Here is a 20,018-nt window from a genome sequence, read left to right as displayed (position 1 = left end):
TCGGATAAGCCCCGCCTCCTTAGCTATCATTGGATGTTAGTTCGCACTCATAAGCGGTCTCCTGATTGGACGTTTGTCACGTCTGCGTGGCAAACAATGCAGTACCTTTAAATATCTTCTATGCAACTAAATATGTATTTTATCCATTACAAATTTACCTCATATTTTCTCACTTTCAAAGAAAAATTGGTATCTATATTAAAATTTTATCCAACTTCAGTAACATAAAAGCTACCCAAGACTCTGAATGTCTGTTCACATTCTGGTCTGTTTGTATAATGGATTAATTTCACTGGTCTGAGGGATCCCTTCACACTGTTTCCAGCAGAACTGTCTTTTTGTTGACACGTCACTGGGTATAGAACTCGGTCCAGTGATCAGAAGTGGCAAATCAACATCATTTATTCTATAGTTCAGAACCTGATCAGAAAACAGGGCTCAGTCATACTGTAGCTTAATGTCAGCTTTCGTTGATGTTGTTGTGCCAGTCATGCTGAGGGAAGGGGCAGAAGGCAATGGGTGTGCAGACAAATGAGCAAAACATTTATCATTTATCATGTAGAGAAAGTCAATAATATCCTGACAGTGCTAAGACTCTTTAAATGAAGAAAAACACTAGACAAAAGCTGTAGAGAAACATCATACTGACAAAAATGTTTACAAATTCCTCCCTGAATTTATTAGGAGGGATCTTCAAAAGATCATCACAGCTTATTATGTAGCTGCAGAAGGTCAGAGTGCCCTTCTGCATGAGTGAAGGTCAGAGTGCCCATGTCCACCACTGAAAGCTCCTACAATGGACACACAAGCGTCATGACCAGGACCATGGAGTAATAAAAGAAGGTGGCCTTGTCTGATGAATCATAACTTCATTTACACCTACCTGGGGAAGACATGGTACCAGGATTTACTATGGGAAGAATGCAAGCTGAAGGAGGCAGTGTGATGCTCTGATGATGCAATGTTCTGCTGGGAAATTTTGGGTCTTGCATTCATGTGGACGCTAAACATTACTACAAGGTAACAGTGCTCTATAATGGCAGTGTTCTCTTTCAGAAGGATAATGCTCCCGTTTTCTCCAAATCCTCCAGATCTCAATCTGATAAAGAACCTGTGGGACATGCTGGACAAACAAGTCCAAATCCAACTTACAGGACTTTATACAAGCAGTATTGGTGCTTGTAACATTTCAAGAAAACATGGCAACTAACTGTTGAATTCTGTCTAACCCTCTAATCCAGACACCACAGGTACAGTGAACAGGATGGCAAAGTTCAGTCAGACAGAAAAAAAAGAGCTTAGTTTCCAAGGATATATCTCTGTCCACATTCTTTAAATGCATGCCAAAAACAGTCTAATAGCAGGGCGGGGGCTGCATTCTGATGTTCACAGTAAGTCTAGACACACACACATCCAATCACACAACACACATTAATGGCACTCAAAGAAACTGCAATCTTTAATCATTAATTCTCTTGGTGACATCAATTAATGCCTTCCATTGTACATGGCAGCAGTAAAAAACAAAACAGAAACAAACAGCGCAGTTTACTGGTCGCTTCCACACAATGCCAGCAGGATCTTCTCGTAGTCACCTTTGGTGTCGTCCTATAGGTGACAATACATGTTATCAGGCCGATAATTCTACACAATTTTATATTTAAAATAAATAAATGAACACACAACCACACAAAATGAAAATTACTATTACTGTTAATTACCAATATATCTTAAAAGCTGTCCAGAGGTTTTCCAGAAGACATTTTTATTTTCAGTGACAAACTTTTGCCACCACTCAACAAATAAACCACTGATTGCAGTTAACCAGAAAGTCATAGCTACATAAGCTAGCTAGCTACAGCACAGGAGGCTAGTTTATTTAACAACCTATGGAGACAAATATGACTAAATTAACTAAAACAAAGAACTTTTTAGCTACTAGACAAACTAAGTGTAAAATTAAGTCAAATATTTGGCCACATTTGTCAAAATGGCCGTTTGTGGATTGAGTTATAAACGCTTCTTTTTTTTTGCCTTGTTTTGACATATTAAAAAAAGAAATTAATTACTGGCCTCAGCAATTAAGGTAGCAATTTGATCTTTTCTGCTATCCCTTTATCTGAACTTACCAGAATGTCCTTGTAGAGAGTCTTTCCATATTTCTTCTTGTATTCATTCTTGATCTGTGCCATGTCAATCTCTGAGCGGCTCACCATGATGCGGGTCAGGATCTTTCCTTTGTAGCCAGAACCCTAGAGCACAAACACTGGTAATAATTAGATCGGTGTTCATTCATTAGCTTTATGCTCATAGGAGTGTAGTAGATATTACCTTCATTGCCAGGTTGAGTTTTTCAGCAAAGTAAGCAGGCTTGCTTCCGGCGCATTTCACTAGCAGAGACACAAATAAATCAGAATTGATAAATGTATGGTGCTATTAATAAAGCGATGGCATCTTGATCTAGAAGTCTATTTAGAACATCATAATTAAGGTCCTAGAATCCTCAATTTGCAGGATATTTCTTTATTTCTTCCTTATCCTCATGAATCACACGTATACATAAAAGAGATATAGAACAAAAAACATGTTGCTCCTGTGTTTTATCAACAAGATCTGTTTTTTGGGTTTTTTGTCCTGATGCATATGGCAACACATCATTCTTGCCATATTTTTGCACCTGAAAGCTAACCAGCAAGTCGGGGTGTGGCAAACAGGGTGTGAAGTCCTCAGATGAACTTGTTTAACCAGCCTGGATCAAAACCCTTGACGTTGTTGTCCAGGAGCTGTTATGTTATTTTTGCCCCACAATCCAACCCTCTATATTACTGAGAACGACAGTGAAAATCTTACCAATGGCAAGCAAAAGGCTCTCGATGTCTCCCTTCAGCTCCAGGTCGATTGCTTTGGCCACATCCACTTTGCTGTACTTGGAATAGCAGTCAAACACTGTAAGGAAAATAAATGAGAAAAAGTGAGAAATTAATGTAAAAGCAGTCCAACAATTTTTCAGCGGTGATCCTTGGTGCCTCTAGAGAGTATATATGCTAATTCTAGTACGGTTAGCTTGCTTAGCTGATTAAATAGTTTATCCTAATACAGATCTTTTATTTAATTTTTTTCTTACTTTATGTTTATTTTAATTTTTAATAAAGTGTAACTGAATAAAAAAAATGCTATACATTGTTTTTGAGCTCAGTAAAAGTTCACAGATTCAGTTATTGATTACATTACCATACTCATTTCAGTTCTCCCAGTATATTCACTATAACAGTCTATTATTCCATACTGTATATATAGTATCTTTGACACAGTCTGTCCATTCTCTAAGTGGAGGTCCTGCTATTAAATTGGTCATTCTACCTTTTCTGAGCTGAGGAGCACTCCTGCTGGTCAGGATGTTGATGAACACGGAGCAGTCTGTGCCTTTCCTCTTCTCTCCTGCTTCATAGATGTCCTGAAGAAATAAATACACATAAGGTGATCAAAATAAACACAAATATCACACAAAGTGTTTGTAAATTTAAACGTATACCACTCTGCACGCACGCACACCTTACCCTGGCATCTTTGTCTGCCAGACTCTCTTGCACGGTTTTGTCTTCACTTCTGGTAGCCTGTAGGATGAGCAAAGCCATACACAGATTTAGCCATTTATGCATTTACACTTCGCCCAAACATTGTGTTTAGCAACAATTTAAACCCACCTTGCAGAGAGCCAGAAGGCAATCTTTAAAGTATCCACTTGTATCAGATTTAATGTCAGCCTCCAGGTCCTTCTTGAATTCTATTAAAAAACATTTTCTTTATTATTTTGGTTGCTCCGTCCTATTATAAGTTATTCTTATAAATATATTCCTATTATTAAGATGTTTAATAGGGTCATGACAAATTTTATCCATCCAGTCTCAATTTGAATTGGAGCCTGGTTTACGTCATTCAGGAGCCTTGATACCATCAATTGAATCGTTTCATCTCAATCTGCACATTTGTTAATGTTACTGCTGCTATTATTCCCTTTGCTTATTTGTAATCATACTGTTAATGATACTACTACTACTACTAATACTACTACTATCATGCAGTTGCACTCAAGTTGCATGTTACTGTACTATGCATAAACAGAATATTGTCAATATTCTACATTTGCACATATAGATGTACATAGTGCACATTTCTAGTAGTCTTTATTTTCATTTCTGCAGCTTAATTTTATTTATTCATGTTTGAGTGTATGTATGTGTGTTTGTTGCATGTGTCATGCCATTCACTGTGGATACACTCATATTAGATAAGCAATAGTTTCCAGAAAAAAGCTTACCCTCCTTGTAGGCAGTCTTGATGTCTCGGATCTCCTTATTAGTTCTGGAGGCCAAAATTTCAATCAAGGTGTCCTCATCTGTGCCCAAGCCCTAGAAAGATGAGCACTAAAGCGTTAATGCATCCTTATAACTGCATCAGAAATTGTATGAATACAAATTACAGTTCAGATTTGGGTAAAAACAGTTCTGTAGCACTGACAACACAATGTACAGCGTTTTCTTCTGAAAGGTTCAACACATCCTTCCCTCTCATGACATAAGAACTTTTATCAAATGACTGAATGGCCATGTGCAGCACAAGTGTCTCCAGTATGTAACCCTGACGTCACACAATTGGCAGATCTAATCACTTCACACTGGTTGCTAGTTGGCGTTTTTGTGTTGAGTTATTATTGGTTGCTATGCGTCTGAGCCAGAATTAGATGTCAAAGAGGAAGTTGGCTTTATAGTTAGCATGTTTGCCTCACACCTCCAGGGTTTTGGGTTTGATTCCCACCTTAGGTTACCTCTGGTTTCCTTCCCCAGTTTAAAGACATGCATTGTAGTCTAATTGACAAGTTGTAGGGTCAATACTGTCTAGGGTGTTCCACATCCTTTGCCCCTGGGATATACTTAAGGTTCCCCAAGACCCAGTACAGAGGATTCAGCATATTACCTTCATGGCCAGTTTGAGCTGCTGGGCATCATACTGAGCTGGAGTCCTGAGCAAAGCCAGTACCACATCCTCCAGTTCACCATTTAGTGCTTTTACCAGAGCTGTATCAAGGGGCTGCACACAAAAGAGGCAAAGATTTCCACCATGTTACAAAAGGTAGTCATACACAATTCAGCTTTGACCATGTGATCTTTATCAATATATTTATGCCCATTGGGCTTCTTTCCATACACCATCTACAGTTGACCCATCCCTGAACCTCTAAGACAATGGATCTTAAAGCACAAGCTATTATATTTAGGTCAACTCAGACTTAATGCTGTCAATCAGGAATATAAAGCTCTATGGCACCAAATAAAATTACCATTTGAAAAGTCTAAACAAAGCACAATTTTAGAAATCTTCTAGAGATCACCTTGCCAATGGCCTTCTGATACGCAGCTTTGATCTGCTGTCTCTGTTCATTGGTCCTCTTCACAAGAACACTGATGATTGTGTCCTCGTCTACACCTGAGAACACCACAATACAGGTCAAAAACACAAACACCGTAAAAAAAATTGGGCAAAACCACAATAATTATCCATCTGGAGCATTCTGAGACACAAACACATACTGCAGCAGTTTTCATAGGTAGTAACTGGAGACACACACTCACACACAGTTTATTTATGCCATGAGTCAGAGTATTTGGTTTATGATTCAGTATAGTTGAATACATGTTTATTGTTAAACATGGCTGTTTGAACTGTACGATCATGAGTTTGTGTGAACAGGGCGAGTTACCCTTTGTCTTGATGGCATGGTCCAGAGTGGTCGCATCCCCGGCTGGGTTAAACTGGGGGAACGGTTGAATAGTCCCCTGACAACCCTACACACACACACACACATTATTAAAACATACTACACACAGTAGCTACCTGACAAAATATTTAAATTGAGTGTATTTTTTTGTGTCTGCTTTTTTATCTTGTTTTGACCTACATGTTTTATACAGAGGTTTCACACTTGTTAGGATTAACCTTTAGAAATTTACCTTTAGAAATCAACATCAGATAAGCCGAAAATGGTGATACACAAGAAGCGGAAGCCATAAGCTTCCATTATTTGGATTGTCATTGCAAATATAAGGATACAAATCAAACATGTATTGGCTGATTGGTTACATTTATTGTAAGGAGGAAATTAAACAGATGTCATTTTTGGTAAACACCATTATACTGTACTTCTGACATCTGAAACACTACCACAACCTCTTCAGAAACACATGCAGATAAACTAACACACCTGCTGCTATTGAAGCAAAATAAATCTACAGCTTCAGTTCAGCGTTCATGCTTCAGAAAAAGTAGCCAAAGCAATGAAACAGTTAAACTCTTTTCCTTTTCTAGCAAATGTGGTGATTTAATTCAGTGGTCAGAGAAGGCATAGCCCACATCTGACTCATACACTCCCCTCTCTCGCTCTCTCACACCCTCCCGGTCTCCTTTCCTTCCCTTTTTACCCTCCTCTTCTCCCTCACTTGTTCATTTTCTCTCGCTCTCTCTCTCTCTCTTTCTTTCTTTCTTTCTTTCTTTCCCCCCTTCTGTCTCTCTCTCTCTCTCTTTCCCCTCTTCCTTTCCCCCTTCTCTCCCCTCTCCCATTTTATGAAGATAAAAAGGGTGGTGTTTTTTCACTCTTTGTTACGTTAGATCTCCAATCTGTTATGGAAACTTACAATGTCATCAGGCACACCCATATACACAGTCTGCTTAAGAAACTCACTGATGAAAGACATGTTGGATGGATCTGCAGAAAATAACATAAGAGACAGGGTTTTAAATCTTTAAGAAAAGAAAAAAAGGACAGAACGATATGTTAGTATTAGTAAACATTTAAAGTTCACTTGGACAAACATGACAGAAATGACAGTCATGTGGTGAAATGTGATCTCAAATGACGCACATCTCATAAATATGCGTGCAAAGCCTTGTTTTTAGAAATATTCTAATTATAAAAAAAAACACTCTAAATATGTAAACTAGCTTTAAATGTATTACAAACTACATTTTAGCATAAGCCTTACTAAAATTATTTTGGAATTATTTATCATGCGCTGTGGAAAGTTTTCCAAACAGACGCATCATCATGTTTATCTGTGCTTATGTTTATCTGTGCAAAAAAATAAATAAAAAAATAACTGTAAACATCTCAACTCTTCACTTACCGTGATTTGTTCTGTAACAGACGATGGAGTCGCAGAAAAGCGCTGCACAAACGCCCAAAGTTTATATCCACACTCTGACGTAACAGGTGTGGCAAGTTTTTACGTTGCCTGTATATGTGTGTCTGTGTGGGCGTGGCTAAACCCAGGAAGTGAAATAAAAATAAATCTACACAAAATAAAGTACACTCTGTGCATGCATGAGATGAGATGTAAACGCATATTATACATCTGACTATAGAATTGCATCTGTTTGTGTACCTTCAGTGCAGATCATAAAATACTTTCTCGCTTTTTAATAAAGCAGACATCCATGAACACGCCCAGCTCTTCACAAGCTTACACACTGTGTCATACACAGGCTACTTCAACATCCTGCTTTTCTGTTTGAATATCAGTGTGTCACAATGTATAATATTTCTGCTAATCGCTACTCTCACTGCCTGCCTTGATTGTCTTAAAGATGTCAAAGACCTGAACTTCTTGAAAGGGTTTTAAACACATGTAGGTTTTAAACACATGTAGGTGTGTTTGTGTGTGAGAAGTGTGAGAGTTAGTGCATGAAATTGTTTGTTCATAATTACCTGAGACAGACTGGAGTCTGATCCAAGGTGTATTCCAGCCTCACACCCTATAAGGTTTGGCACTACACCTGAAAAGGGTGAAACTCAACTGAAATGAGGCCACAATGATCTCATAAATTAGAAGATTACACAGGGATTAAAGTGAAACAGAACGATCCAGAATGGAGTAAATTCAAGGGTTTCTGTTTGTACTCTATCGTGATGAACAAGAGGAACCAAACTTATTACGAGTATTGCTCTTAGCATAATCTGACATTTCAGTGAGTTTATTTAAATGCGCACATTTGCACCTGTCTGTAGTAATATATGTTGAGAAAATGTTTAAATGATGTATATATTATGTGTACATTACACCACATTATTTGCACACAGTATAGACCAGGGGTCACCAACGGGGTGCCCGCGGGCACCTGGTCGCCCGTTCTAAAAATAGCACTGGTCAAAATATAGTTCCGTTTAAAAAAATTTTCTTGCTGTAGTTTTTTAATAAAAAATGCTTGCATTAATGTAGATTTTAAAATGACTATATTTAATTTCATTTTATTTAATTAAAAAAAAATGTAAACAAAAATGTTTTATGTATATAACAAACTCTGGCCTTTTCTGAAGTCAAATGTCAATATTGCGCGCACGTCACGTCCGACTCCTGACACAAGGAACTGGTGCAGCAACAATCAGGAGTCAGTTGTGATTTACCCCAAAAACATGGCAGAAAAGCGACAGAAAACATACCATTTTTACGGTGTTTGGGAGGAAGAGTTCTTTTTTACGCCAGTCAAAGAAAAGTGTGCGTGTCTCATTTGCGGGATGACTGTTGCGACGGCAAAGCGGCACAATGTGGCAAGACACTTCAGTACGTGTCACAAAAGTTTCAATGCTAACTACCCACCCGGCAGCGCATTAAGGACAGGAAAAGACGTTAAAAATCCTTTCATGCAAGTGGACATGACATGCACTGCTGAGCAACTAAGTGCTCTGTTCAACTTGGATGCTGGACAGGTAAAGATCCTAACGTTGCAAAATGACCTTAACCTCAAAGCCCATCAGTCTGCATCAAACGTTTTGTGCCTTGTGGACACAGAAAAATACAGTGGTGTATGCACAGCAGCTATGAAAGTTGCCTGCCTTTTTGGTTCAACCTATCTATGTGAATCAGCCTTTTCTAACATGAACTTTATCAAGAACTAACACAGAACATGCCTTACTGATGCACATTTACAAGACTCACTCAGACTTGCAGTGTCAAATTATTCACCAGATTACAGTACAATGGTGAGCAGAATGCAGTGCCAGGCTTCCCACTAACAGACATTTACAGACAAAGAGATAACATGTGTTCATTGAAAACACCATAACATTAAACTAAAAATGATGCACAGAAATGTGAAAAATTGTTCAAAAAAGACTAGATAACTTGTTGTGACTTGATTAATGATTTCCTTGACATTACTTCCTGACTTTCAAATGTTGGAACAGATAAACATAAATAAATGTTGCATGTTTAAATGTTCCTACCGTCATTGTTGTACAGTATAAATCATTGTGAAAAAAGTGATCTGTGCAATTTTGCTATTGAGGAAGTTTGCATCAAACAGGTAGCCCTTCATACTACTCAGTTCCCTTGAAGTAGCCCTCAGTCTTAAAATGGTTGGTGACCCCTGGTATAGACATTAGACATTTCATTACTACTGCCGAATATTCTGTCTCCATAGACCTTAATTCTGCCTATATTATTATGCAAGCTGGTTGCTAAAGCTAACACACAAAGCAATGGGAGTAAGGCTTAGAAACAGCAGTGCAATTAGCAAACAAACAGGGCTGGATTTAGCCCCAGGCCTAAGGAAGTCAGTCATGGAGTCTACCATGATTTATTTCTTTTTTAATCATAATTATTTCACTGAGTATGTGACGGGGGTCACGGTGGCTTAGTGGTTAGCACGTTTGCCTCACACCTCCAGGGTCGGGGTTCGATTCCCGCCTCCGCCTTGTGTGTGTGGAGTTTGCATGTTCTCCCCGTGCCTCGGGGGTTTCCTCTGGGTACTCCGGTTTCCTCCCCGGTCCAAAGACATGCATGGTAGGTTGATTGGCATCTCTGGAAAATTGTCCGTAGTGTGTGATTGCGTGAGTGAATGAGAGTGTGTGTGTGTGCCCTGTGATGGGTTGGCACTCCGTCCAGGGTGTATCCTGCCTTGATGCCCGATGACGCCTGAGATAGGCACAGGCTCTCCGTGACCCGAGGTAGTTCGGATAAGCGGTAGAAAATGAATGAATGAATGAATGAATGAATATGTGACTAGATGCAATGTTATTCCGATATGTTGAAAGTACTACTGTTACTTTTAAATGTTATTTTTTGGTATTGCTAATGCTGTTTTTAAACATAACTGATAAGAACATCTTTAGCTCTATGGTATTTGTTCTGTAACGTGTAAAAACATGGAGTTATTATTAAAATGATTACAGAAACAAGGCTAAGTGCTTGTAACATCAGCTGAAGTTAATGACTCTACTGAAGAATGGCTAGATTTTTAGCTATGAACTAATGGCATGCGTTCCTGTGTTTGTTGACTAAATTTAAGGACACAGAGAGCATTGTGAAACAGTTTAATGTTAATATAGTGTAAGCAGTGTTATCCTAATTGCTAGATGTCCAAATTCATTGTTCACTCTGTCAGTATTATTAAAATCCTTTTGGGCAATATTGACAAACTTTCACTTCTCTTGACTTTTCTTTCACTATTTTAAAATAAATGGAAAGGGGAAATAATTTATGCATATAAAGCTCATCTTTTGACTGCAGCATAGGTGCGTGTCCTACATTTTAACAGCCTGTTTGTGTTTTCAAACTGGTTTGGCTTATGTTCACTTTTTTTCCCACCACAGCATGCAGCTCTCTAAAAAGCAGATCTTGTACAGTCAAAGTGTAGAGAGCACACGTAGCTACCAAGGCAGTCTGCCTGCCAAATGTTTTAATGCTTCATTTGTTATGTAGAGAAATCTGCTCCATGTCATGTGCGATACACAGTTTCATCAAGATTTCATATCAGTGGTTGCATGATGGTATGTGGGTGAGAAGAATAGCTAGGTGTAGGCTAGCACTGCTGGTTCTGTAGCAGAGCTGAAACTTGAACTCAGTACCCTTTATTAGCACAGAACCTTCTTGACTACCCTGATGGGTACAATTCCCCATCTATCTATCTATCTATCTATCTATCTATCGATTTATTTATTTATTTATGTGCCATAGTAGACCTATATCAAGCCCTTGAGCTAGTCACAATCACAAAAACAGTCCTCTTAACCTCTTAACTCAAACTGAGTAAACACAGGTATATTTCATTAGTGATGTAAGCACATGACTTTGTTGTTTCAGCTCTGTTGTGCAGTTTTCAATTCTGATTGGTTTAAATATCTTTATTTTCTCTAACAGCAGCTCTAACAGTAGTTCCAGGTGTATATCTGTCACGGTGCAGGACAAAGGCAAGTGAGGATCCAAGTGCAGTTTTAAACATTTTAATAAACCAAGCCAAGAAACAGATAACAGACAGGAAAAACTAGGCAACACACAGCTCTAACGGGAAACAGGAACACAAACATATAGACAATGACTAGCTACAGGGAAGTGTAGCAAACAGAGTATATATAACTGACAGGAACCAATGACAAAGCAGAGACAATCAGAGACAAAGACAACACATCTGAAGGAGAGATGGAGTTCAATTAATGTCCGTGGTAACCAATGAGTTAGCGGAGCAAACAATTAACAACAGGGAAAGACAGCAGACAGAAACAGGGCAGAAACACAGACAGACTCATTACAATATCCAAGGAAAATTCTAGGTTTTTATCAAATGGCAAATGCTTATTTTTTAAGTAGCCACTGACACAGGTAGATTCCATGTCCTGTAAATACAGTAAGTCTAGGAATAAAGGCCTGTTTTATTATGTCAGAGGTAGAACTGTAACTTTAAGTAACCAGGAAGTGAGGAGTGAATATTTCCAGCTGTTATAACATGTTTTGTGAATTTCAACGACATTAAAGGTAATTAGCAAAATCTTGTAGTAACACATCAGCTTGTGCCATTGGACAACAGCACAACTCCTCATGATTTTATTCATTAATCTCTGTAATTATTATTAATATGTGAGTCTTGTCTGATGTCTTGACTTTTTGTCTCCTTGTTATTACCTCCTCTTAAAAGTCCTAAACAAGATCTGTCCATTAAAGGCAAAAACCTGCATGGAATATTTATTCAAACTCATTCATAAAAATGAGTGTATGCAACATTTGTAACAAAAATATCTATGCAGCAGTAGAGAAAAATCAACACATCAGGTTACAATCTGTATCACGCACAGGAAATTTGATGACAGTCAGTACTCTGCGTTGACCAAGCAGGCAAACTAACACCAACTGAAACCTCATCCTGCCCTTTTAATATTTTACAAGTGATGAGAATTTAGCATATCGCTGAAACAAGCAGCTTTTCCACTTCTACTCTTTTGTTTTTCCAACCAAGACCTACCTGCAAACAGGTAATTTATCAATTTAAATTTGGTTTTATTTCCTATACACAGAAGCTATTTTTCCATACAAACTGACTGTTTTTATCTATCTATCTATCTATCTATCTATCTATCTATCTATCTATCTATCTATCTATCTCTCTATCGTCCAGTGATACTTTTTCAGTACTATTCATGTCACACTCTTCTCTTTCTCAGTTACTTTTGCCTTATTTACAGTAAACGCTGAGATGCTTATTTCAGTGTACATTACATCTACATTTAAATCATCATTCATCACTATTAATTACTATCCATCATCAATGAGTTTAGCTCAAGGTGATAAGTTTCCATTTTATGTCAAGCATGACATCCATCACAGGCACAGATAGACAAGATATTATTTCAAATGTAATGCTTGTGGTTGCTGTGTTTCTCTCTGCAGACCAGTACACACACAAGAAGTTAAACATGCATTTAAACTCTAGAGCTGAGAACATCCCAATGTCTCTGAACTTCTTGGGGAGGAAGTTGCGAAATCACACAGTGGCCCCAGCTGCTAAGCAACGTATGTTTTGCACACACAAACACCCCTTGGTGTGTCATTAAACAAATACAAAGTGTTTTAAGAAGGATTTCTTGAGTCAGAATTTCAGGTATTGGGTAACTATTAGGAATGCATGTTTCTGCAAGATACAGTACTTGTCCTATGCGATGTAAGACATTTCACTTGATTATTCGGAATGGGTTTGTGTGTCCTTTCTTGACCAACACAAGTAAAATACTAATTTTATGACTCAGATAGAATCTTGGACAGACATAATGTCAAATCCTGGAACAGGGATGGGGGATGAGCCCAAGTCCTAATCATGGACTGAGTCAGGAATTGGGGGTGGTATTAGGGCTGGATCTGAAATGAGGCAGTGACATTTCCAGTTGTTGAGATAAGGATAGGACCAGGTCTTGTAATTAAGAGAGAGACAGGAGCATTGTCTGCATCTGAGACTGGGACAGCAGCATGGACTGAATCTGAGACCTGGACAGCAGCATGGACTGAATTTGAGTCAGGGGTAGAAGCCAGGCTTTAATCCGAAATTGAGACAGGGGTAGGAGTTGGGTGTCAATCTGAGATTGGTGCTGTAACAGGGCCTGGACTTGAGACATTTGAGAGGCATTAGTATAGCCTGAATCTGGGCCTGGATCTGAGACAGGGGCAGGAACAAGACCTGAATGTTAAGCAGAGGAAGAGCTGGACCTAAATCAGTAGTTGCGAGGTGGATATGAGATGGAGTTGGGGCAGGGCCAGTATCTGAGGCCAGGTTTTAGCAGGATCCAGATTTCAAACAGGGGCAGTTGCAGGACCAATGATTCAAACACAGGCAGAAAGATGGTCTAGGTTTGAAACAGGGGCAGGAGAAAAGCTAATGGTTGAGACAGAAGCAATAACGATGATAGTGGCTGAGCCAGGGACAGGAGCAAGATGCAAGACATGAATGTAGATTTAAGTAGGTATGCCTGAATGTCTGAGACAAGATCATGGGATTATGATTATTGACAGACAAACTTCAGTCTTTCTTTGCATTCTACCAAAGAGTCACAGAAATAATCCAAGTGCATAGTGAACAGGTGAACAATAAAAACAGGACAGTTTTGAGAAAGTATAAAATAAATACATTTATTTAGCAAATATAAAGCAAAACTGTATTTTAATCCCATGTTTGCTTACATACTTTTGAAGGATTCCTCACCGTGGTATGTCTTTTGTGTCTCTAATTCTATAATCTTTCTGAATATCTGCAATAATTAAAATGAGAATTGGACATCCTGGGTATTTTTCAAATAAATGTAACACACAAAAGGATTACCAAGGCCTGCATTGGCTTCTAAATCTGCTACATTATTTTAAAGAAAGAAATGTGTTGATTCAACGTACTGGAATGTATTGAAAATGTATTGTGTTTCAGGGGCATGGGAGGGAACTGGTCCATCCAGGTGTGCTGATGAGAATAGAGGTGGTCTGTCCAGAGTGGTGAGAAAACAGCCACTGGTGTGTGTGCAGAACGAGTTGCCAGGAAGCATACAGGAGCTGAGGGAGGAAATGAGGCATCAACCCTGTAATGTTCATAACACACACCTTGACCAGGAGAACAATGCAGGTGAGCCAAGTGCACACTCTACACTTCCTGCATGTATTAATGATATAATTTATCGTCTAATTATACATACATACGGAATTGTGTATATGTCCTGTATGTCTATGAAGGATTTCAGGTAGCCATATACTGTAAGATGAAACCACAAAACATGCTATAGTACAAATGATCCACCATAGTGGGCTGCATAGTGGCCTTATTAATAAGTATTTGTGCCATTGTTGAAGTAGCTGAAGTAACAGTATCTACCTAACATGAATAATTATAACTAGCCATGACATGTTGTTACTCTATGACTACAATTATAATAACATATTGCACCCACTGAGGTAAAATTACAGCACCCATTGTGACTGTAAATGACAGAACAATGGCTGTTATTCCTGTAAAGAATATTTTAACGTATCACCTGGAATTTCATATACACAGAACATGGACCACTGATCTGCTTTGAGTCTTTACTATTGAACTGCTAAGTGCTAGATTATAGTGTGGTATGGTATAGTGTAGTATAGTACAGTGTAGTGTATAATAGTTTTGTAGTATAGTGAAGTACAGAATCGTGTACTACCGTATATTGTAGTACAGTATATTACAGGTTAGTGTAGAATAGTATAATATAGTATTTACTTTAGTATAATAATAATAGTTACTATAGTACATTGTAGTATAGTGTAGTGTACAGTATACATTCAGTATTATACACGTAAACAAAAATGTCCACACCACAACTGTCCACTTAAAAACTAATAGATTTTCTTCTTTCAGAGAATGTAGCTTTTGACTTCTCTTTCTTTTTGTCTTGTATGGCAAACATACTGGGATGAAAGTAGCAATGTGACTTGCCCCCTGACTGAAAAGAGCAAAAGAGAAAGAGAGAAGGAGAATGGGAAAGTGAAAGAGCACTACTGGATCAAGCCACCTATGTATTCTGAGTTTCCTATAAATTTCACAGCATTTCTGCTAAATTAGTGAATACACATAAACAGAGAAAAAAAAAAAATTTGACATGAGAGATATAAACATTTGATATAAAATAAACATTTGATATAAAATGTACTGCCCCTAATTTTTTTTTGCAAAATTGATGAATATTGAATATGATCTTTTAAATGATCTTTAACTAGGAGCTCTTCTGTTAATAAGATTTTGTACATTTGCTTAGTCAGTTTTCACTGTGTAAACTGTCTAATTTGCATACTAACACATTTATGTAACATTTAAACTATTGATAAATGTAAATCCAGATAAATGATTTGATTAAAATAAAGTGCACACATGTATGAAGAAGCTTTTTATTCCATTCATTCTTAACTTTCCTATCCTAAACAGACTAAGAAGTAAATCATGGAACAAAACTCTTATGTCACGTGCAGATATATTGGTTTTCAGTTATCAATCTAGGTACAAACAAATTCTTGTAAAACATTCGCAGGACACTACAGATATAAAACATGCTATAACTTTCTCCGAGTGTTTAAACAACTGCAAGTGTTTGCAGAAAACCAGCTAGTCCTGATTGACTTGATTAACGTCTTTCCAGTTAGTGTCCAATTTATTTCCTGCTGTACAGTAGCTCCACACCCTACAGTACATACATTCTCTCATGTTTACTTCATGTTCATCTTTTGACAAGAAAGGTATTATTGCAAAATAGTTAAGTAGCAAAACAACACATGCACATCTTTCTATGAATGGGGAAAAAGGAGGATGTTTTCTTAAACTACCTTGGGAAAAAGACCTTAATATTTTCAATCCATATATTTCTGTTGTCGTGCATGCATGAGTTCTTACAGAAGTCTCCATTAAGAACTATAAGTACAAGTAATCATAGGAAACCAGCCCAAATCCCACACAGAGATCCAAAATCTTACCAATCAGCAGGGAGGTCTATCCTTGTGCCTTCAAAATAACTTGGATCTGTCCAAGCATGGACTCCACAAGACCTATGAAGGTGCACTGTGGAGTTGGCGCCAAGTCGTTAACAGCATCACACTGCATCCACTGGCTCGCTTCCTACCTTATAACTGTTGCTGGTTCACCAATTGTTCTTCCTCGGACCACTTACCAGTGAATAACACTCCACAATACCTGCTATTTTGGGGATGTTCTGACACAGTCATTTAGACAACTTAAATGTCATTCAGATCCTTATGCTTTATTTTTCTGCTTTAAACACATCAAATTTGAGGAATTGACTTCTCACTTGCTCACTAATATATATGTTATGGTTGATATACATGTACTGTGAGAATCCATAATTCTATACATTATATATGTGCATTATAATCTACATATATATGTACAGTGCCCTCCACAATTATTGGCACCCCTGTTTAAGATGTGTTAAAAGCGGTCATATTATATATTATATATAGATATTATATATTTGAGGCACACAAATTAGAAATGTAAAGGATTAGGCCAACAGAGGCATCCCTGTCGAGTTCTGCTTATTCCAATCAGCAGGGAGGTCTATCCATATTAGTACAGTATATAATGAAGTACTATAGTGTTATTATAGTGACAATACCTTATTAGCGATAGAGTTTCACGTTTTAATTCACTCCATTCCGAGCACAACCACAGCTCATGTGCAGTGCATACAGTACAAGTAAAAAAAAATTAAAAGAAATAAAAATAAAACATATAGACAAATAGAATAAAAATGATGTAACTATATATAACAGCATGTATACCCCTGCTGCTTTATAGAATCGCCTTTTTGGTCAATTTTAGTCTGTCATTTTCTGTAGACCTATCTTCTTTGCAGAGTTGTGGTGGTTTTATCCTCCTTCTGTTTTTTAAATAATGAAATGATGAACTCATGACATTTTATCCCGCTTTTGCAACAAGCCAAAAGTGAAAAAGTTCACTGTAGTGTGATGGTGTAAACAAGATTTATTAAAATACAAAAAAGAGCATGAGCCTTTAATAATAATCAGAACAAGGAAACAAACTAATGTAAAAGCCTGTTTGCTATGTGGAGGTGTCTGGAAACGTGGTGGTGCTTCCTGGCTAAGGAAAAGCAGAATCAAGTGGAAAAGCTTCAAGCGCTGGATGAGTTTAGAGCACTGCACTGAACAGAGCAAAGCTCCAGCCAAAGGTATCCAAGTCATGTTCTTCAGGTGTGATCCACAAGGTAGAAATTATGTGTTTCTTTAGTAATGATTTTATGATTTTATTCCCAGATCTTAATGCAGCAACAATTAACACAAGAGAGAGAGAACGAGAGGACGATGTTCCAGCAGACATGAAGATTTTCATCCCTTATGATTCTGCCAAACTGTGTATCACTCAAGTACGACATCTTATTCCATTATATTCACTGTCTCAGTTAAGTACTCTCAGATCAGAGTTCATTTAGTGTATCATTTGCAGTGAAGACTTACCAGATGCAAGCTGAGTCCCAAAAAATGTCACTGTTCTGATGAGGAACACACACTTTATTGTTTATGGGCTTGTGACTCCCTTGAGTTCTTACATAATCATATGATTGCTGTAATACTCCATGCTTTCTAGATGCAGCATTTTATTAACAAAATAAATAAATATAAATATATTACAAATATTTTTTTCTCAGTAGCCAACAAACAAAAAGATAAAAGAAACCTTGCAGAGAGCTGGATTACAATTTATATTAAATAAATAAATAAATAAATAATGTAGTTACCTAAATTATTTATTATGATATATATATATATATATATATATATATATATATATATATATATATATATATATATAATATATATATATATATAATATATTAACTATTATAAATATATTCACTCTCACTCATTTTCTACCGCTTATCTGAACTACCTCGGGTCACGGGGAGCCTGTGCCTATCTCAGGCATCATCGGGCATCAAGGCAGAATACACCAAGGACGGAGTGCCAACCCATCGCAGGGCACACACACACACTCTCATTCACTCACACAATCACAGACTACGGACAATTTTTCCAGAGATGCTAATCAACCTACCATGCATGTCTTTGGACCGGGGGAGGAAACCGTAGTACCCGGAGGAAACCCCCGAGGCACGGGGAGAACATGCAAACTCCACACACACAAGGCGGAGGCAGGAATCGAACCCCCAACCCTGGAGGTGTGAGGCAAACATGCTAACCACTAAGCCACCGTGCCCCCTAAATATATAAAAAAAAATTTATTTAGTTGTTTTTTGTAAAGCTGCAGTTGGACTTGTGACAATAATTGAATTATTAATTACTGAAATTTCAGTATTCTATGTGTTTGGTTAGGGAAAAACATTAGTCAGTATAGTTCAGAAGTAATTATTATTCTGCATAATTCTCTCCTGCTCTGCCAGATAGCTGACGACATGGTGGCTATGAAGAGCAGGCATCTTGAGATGGTTCAAGAACTGGAGGAGAATTTCCTTATAGCATCACGAGAGAACCAGGTAACATTGCAATGCAAAGGTTCGCCAAACTTTTACCAGACAGAGAAAACTTTCATTGTAAAAATAATGGGTCATACACAGTATGGTAGAGTTTATAGATTAAAATAAAATTATGTTAATAATTTTATACAAATGTAATAAAACAACTGTAATTAAATATTATTTTATTAATTTTATTTACAAAAAACAACAACAAAAAACTCACAAACCCCCAGCTAGCAGAGGTGGGAGTAAGTCATACATGTGCAAGTCACAAGTACTGTAAGTCTCAAGTCTTAACCTTCAAGTCTCAAGCAAGTCCGAGTCAATATTTGTGAGAGTCAAGTCAAGTCAAGTCACTGCTTTATGTCAAGCAAGTCACTGGCAAGTCATACAGATGTTTGATGATTAAACTAAATGTATATATTAAACAAAGTTAAATCTTAATATTAAACCATTCATGAGCCCCATTCACTTCCATAGTGGGGAAAAAAGAATACTATGGAAGTGAATGGGGCTCATGAATGGTTTGGTTACAAACATTCCTTAAAATATCTTCCTCCGTGTTCATCTAAACAAAGAAATTTATACAGGTTTGTAACATCATGAGGGTGAGAAGATGATGAAAGAATTTTCATTTTTGGGTGAACTATCCCTTTAAATTGAATGTGTGTGCATACTGCTGTTCTTCTCTTCTCATCTTGCACAAAATCCCGGTACCCAAACTTAATTATTTTTGGTGTAGCGCCTTCCATGTTTTGTCACGACTGTTAAAGGTAGGGTCTCCGATTTTTGAAAGCCAATGACGACATTTGAAATCACCAAAACAAACACACCCCTAACCCAAATGGGTCCCACCCCTGTATTAATAGTTCTGCCCACACATACATACGTAACCCAGGCAAATAATGGAAAGAAATGTGTCTTTATCATAGCTGAAGGGAAGAACAATACGATTGCAGATAAACAACCAAGCAAATATGACACAACCATAATCATGCAAATGACGGCATATATTAGTTCTGTGAAACAAAGCAAAACCAACGTTACTCACCTATCGAGAAGGAAAAAGCGACCTCGGCATCTTAAGTAAAGTTTAATTTCCCGAGTCAATAACTCCTGAGCTAAACGCTGTTACTAGCAAAACGCGGTTGTAGCTGTCTCTCTACATTACTACGATAGAAAAGAGGTG

The 20,018-nt window shown here is 37.6% G+C and overlaps 2 protein-coding genes across 2 annotated transcripts in view; one reads left to right on the top strand and one right to left on the bottom strand.

The window, feature by feature from the left end:
• Window positions 1-1,435: 1,435 nt before the first annotated feature.
• anxa1a (annexin A1a) lies at window positions 1,436-7,266 on the bottom strand. The gene is made up of 13 exons (XM_060883868.1): window positions 7,179-7,266; window positions 6,690-6,760; window positions 5,759-5,843; window positions 5,390-5,484; window positions 4,975-5,088; window positions 4,319-4,409; window positions 3,705-3,784; window positions 3,558-3,614; window positions 3,361-3,454; window positions 2,851-2,946; window positions 2,332-2,390; window positions 2,130-2,252; window positions 1,436-1,608 (listed from the first exon to the last, which is right to left on the bottom strand). The coding sequence occupies exons 2-13, from the start codon at window positions 6,747-6,749 to the stop codon at window positions 1,549-1,551; spliced, it is 1,014 nt and encodes a 337-aa protein (XP_060739851.1). The 5' UTR covers window positions 6,750-6,760; window positions 7,179-7,266; the 3' UTR covers window positions 1,436-1,548.
• Window positions 7,267-11,575: 4,309 nt separating this feature from the next.
• Window positions 11,576-20,018, top strand: part of si:dkey-96l17.6 (uncharacterized) — a 24,718-nt gene continuing 16,275 nt past the window's right edge. Inside the window, exons 1-4 of the mRNA XM_060883728.1 lie at window positions 11,576-11,801; window positions 12,119-12,295; window positions 12,711-12,833; window positions 14,230-14,421. Coding sequence (XP_060739711.1) covers window positions 12,737-12,833; window positions 14,230-14,421 — 289 coding nt within the window. The 5' untranslated portion in view covers window positions 11,576-11,801; window positions 12,119-12,295; window positions 12,711-12,736. The remainder of the gene's footprint in view (window positions 11,802-12,118; window positions 12,296-12,710; window positions 12,834-14,229; window positions 14,422-20,018) is intronic.

This window comes from Tachysurus vachellii, chromosome 12, assembly GCF_030014155.1.
Source record: "Tachysurus vachellii isolate PV-2020 chromosome 12, HZAU_Pvac_v1, whole genome shotgun sequence".
Classification (NCBI taxonomy): domain Eukaryota; kingdom Metazoa; phylum Chordata; class Actinopteri; order Siluriformes; family Bagridae; genus Tachysurus; species Tachysurus vachellii.
The sequence above is the reverse complement of the archived record's forward strand: the minus strand, read 5'-3'. Positions and strand labels throughout refer to the sequence as shown.

Excerpts from the sequence above, each read along its gene's own strand:
- anxa1a (XM_060883868.1), bottom strand. The coding sequence starts at position 6,749 with ATGTCTTTCATCAGTGAGTTTCTTAAGCAGACTGTGTATATGGGTGTG. Across the intron at positions 4,410-4,974 it reads AGCTCAAACTGGCCATGAAG|GGCTTGGGCACAGATGAGGA; the intron begins GTAATATGCTGA and ends TCATCTTTCTAG. Across the intron at positions 2,947-3,360 it reads TGCTCCTCAGCTCAGAAAAG|TGTTTGACTGCTATTCCAAG; the intron begins GTAGAATGACCA and ends TTTTCCTTACAG.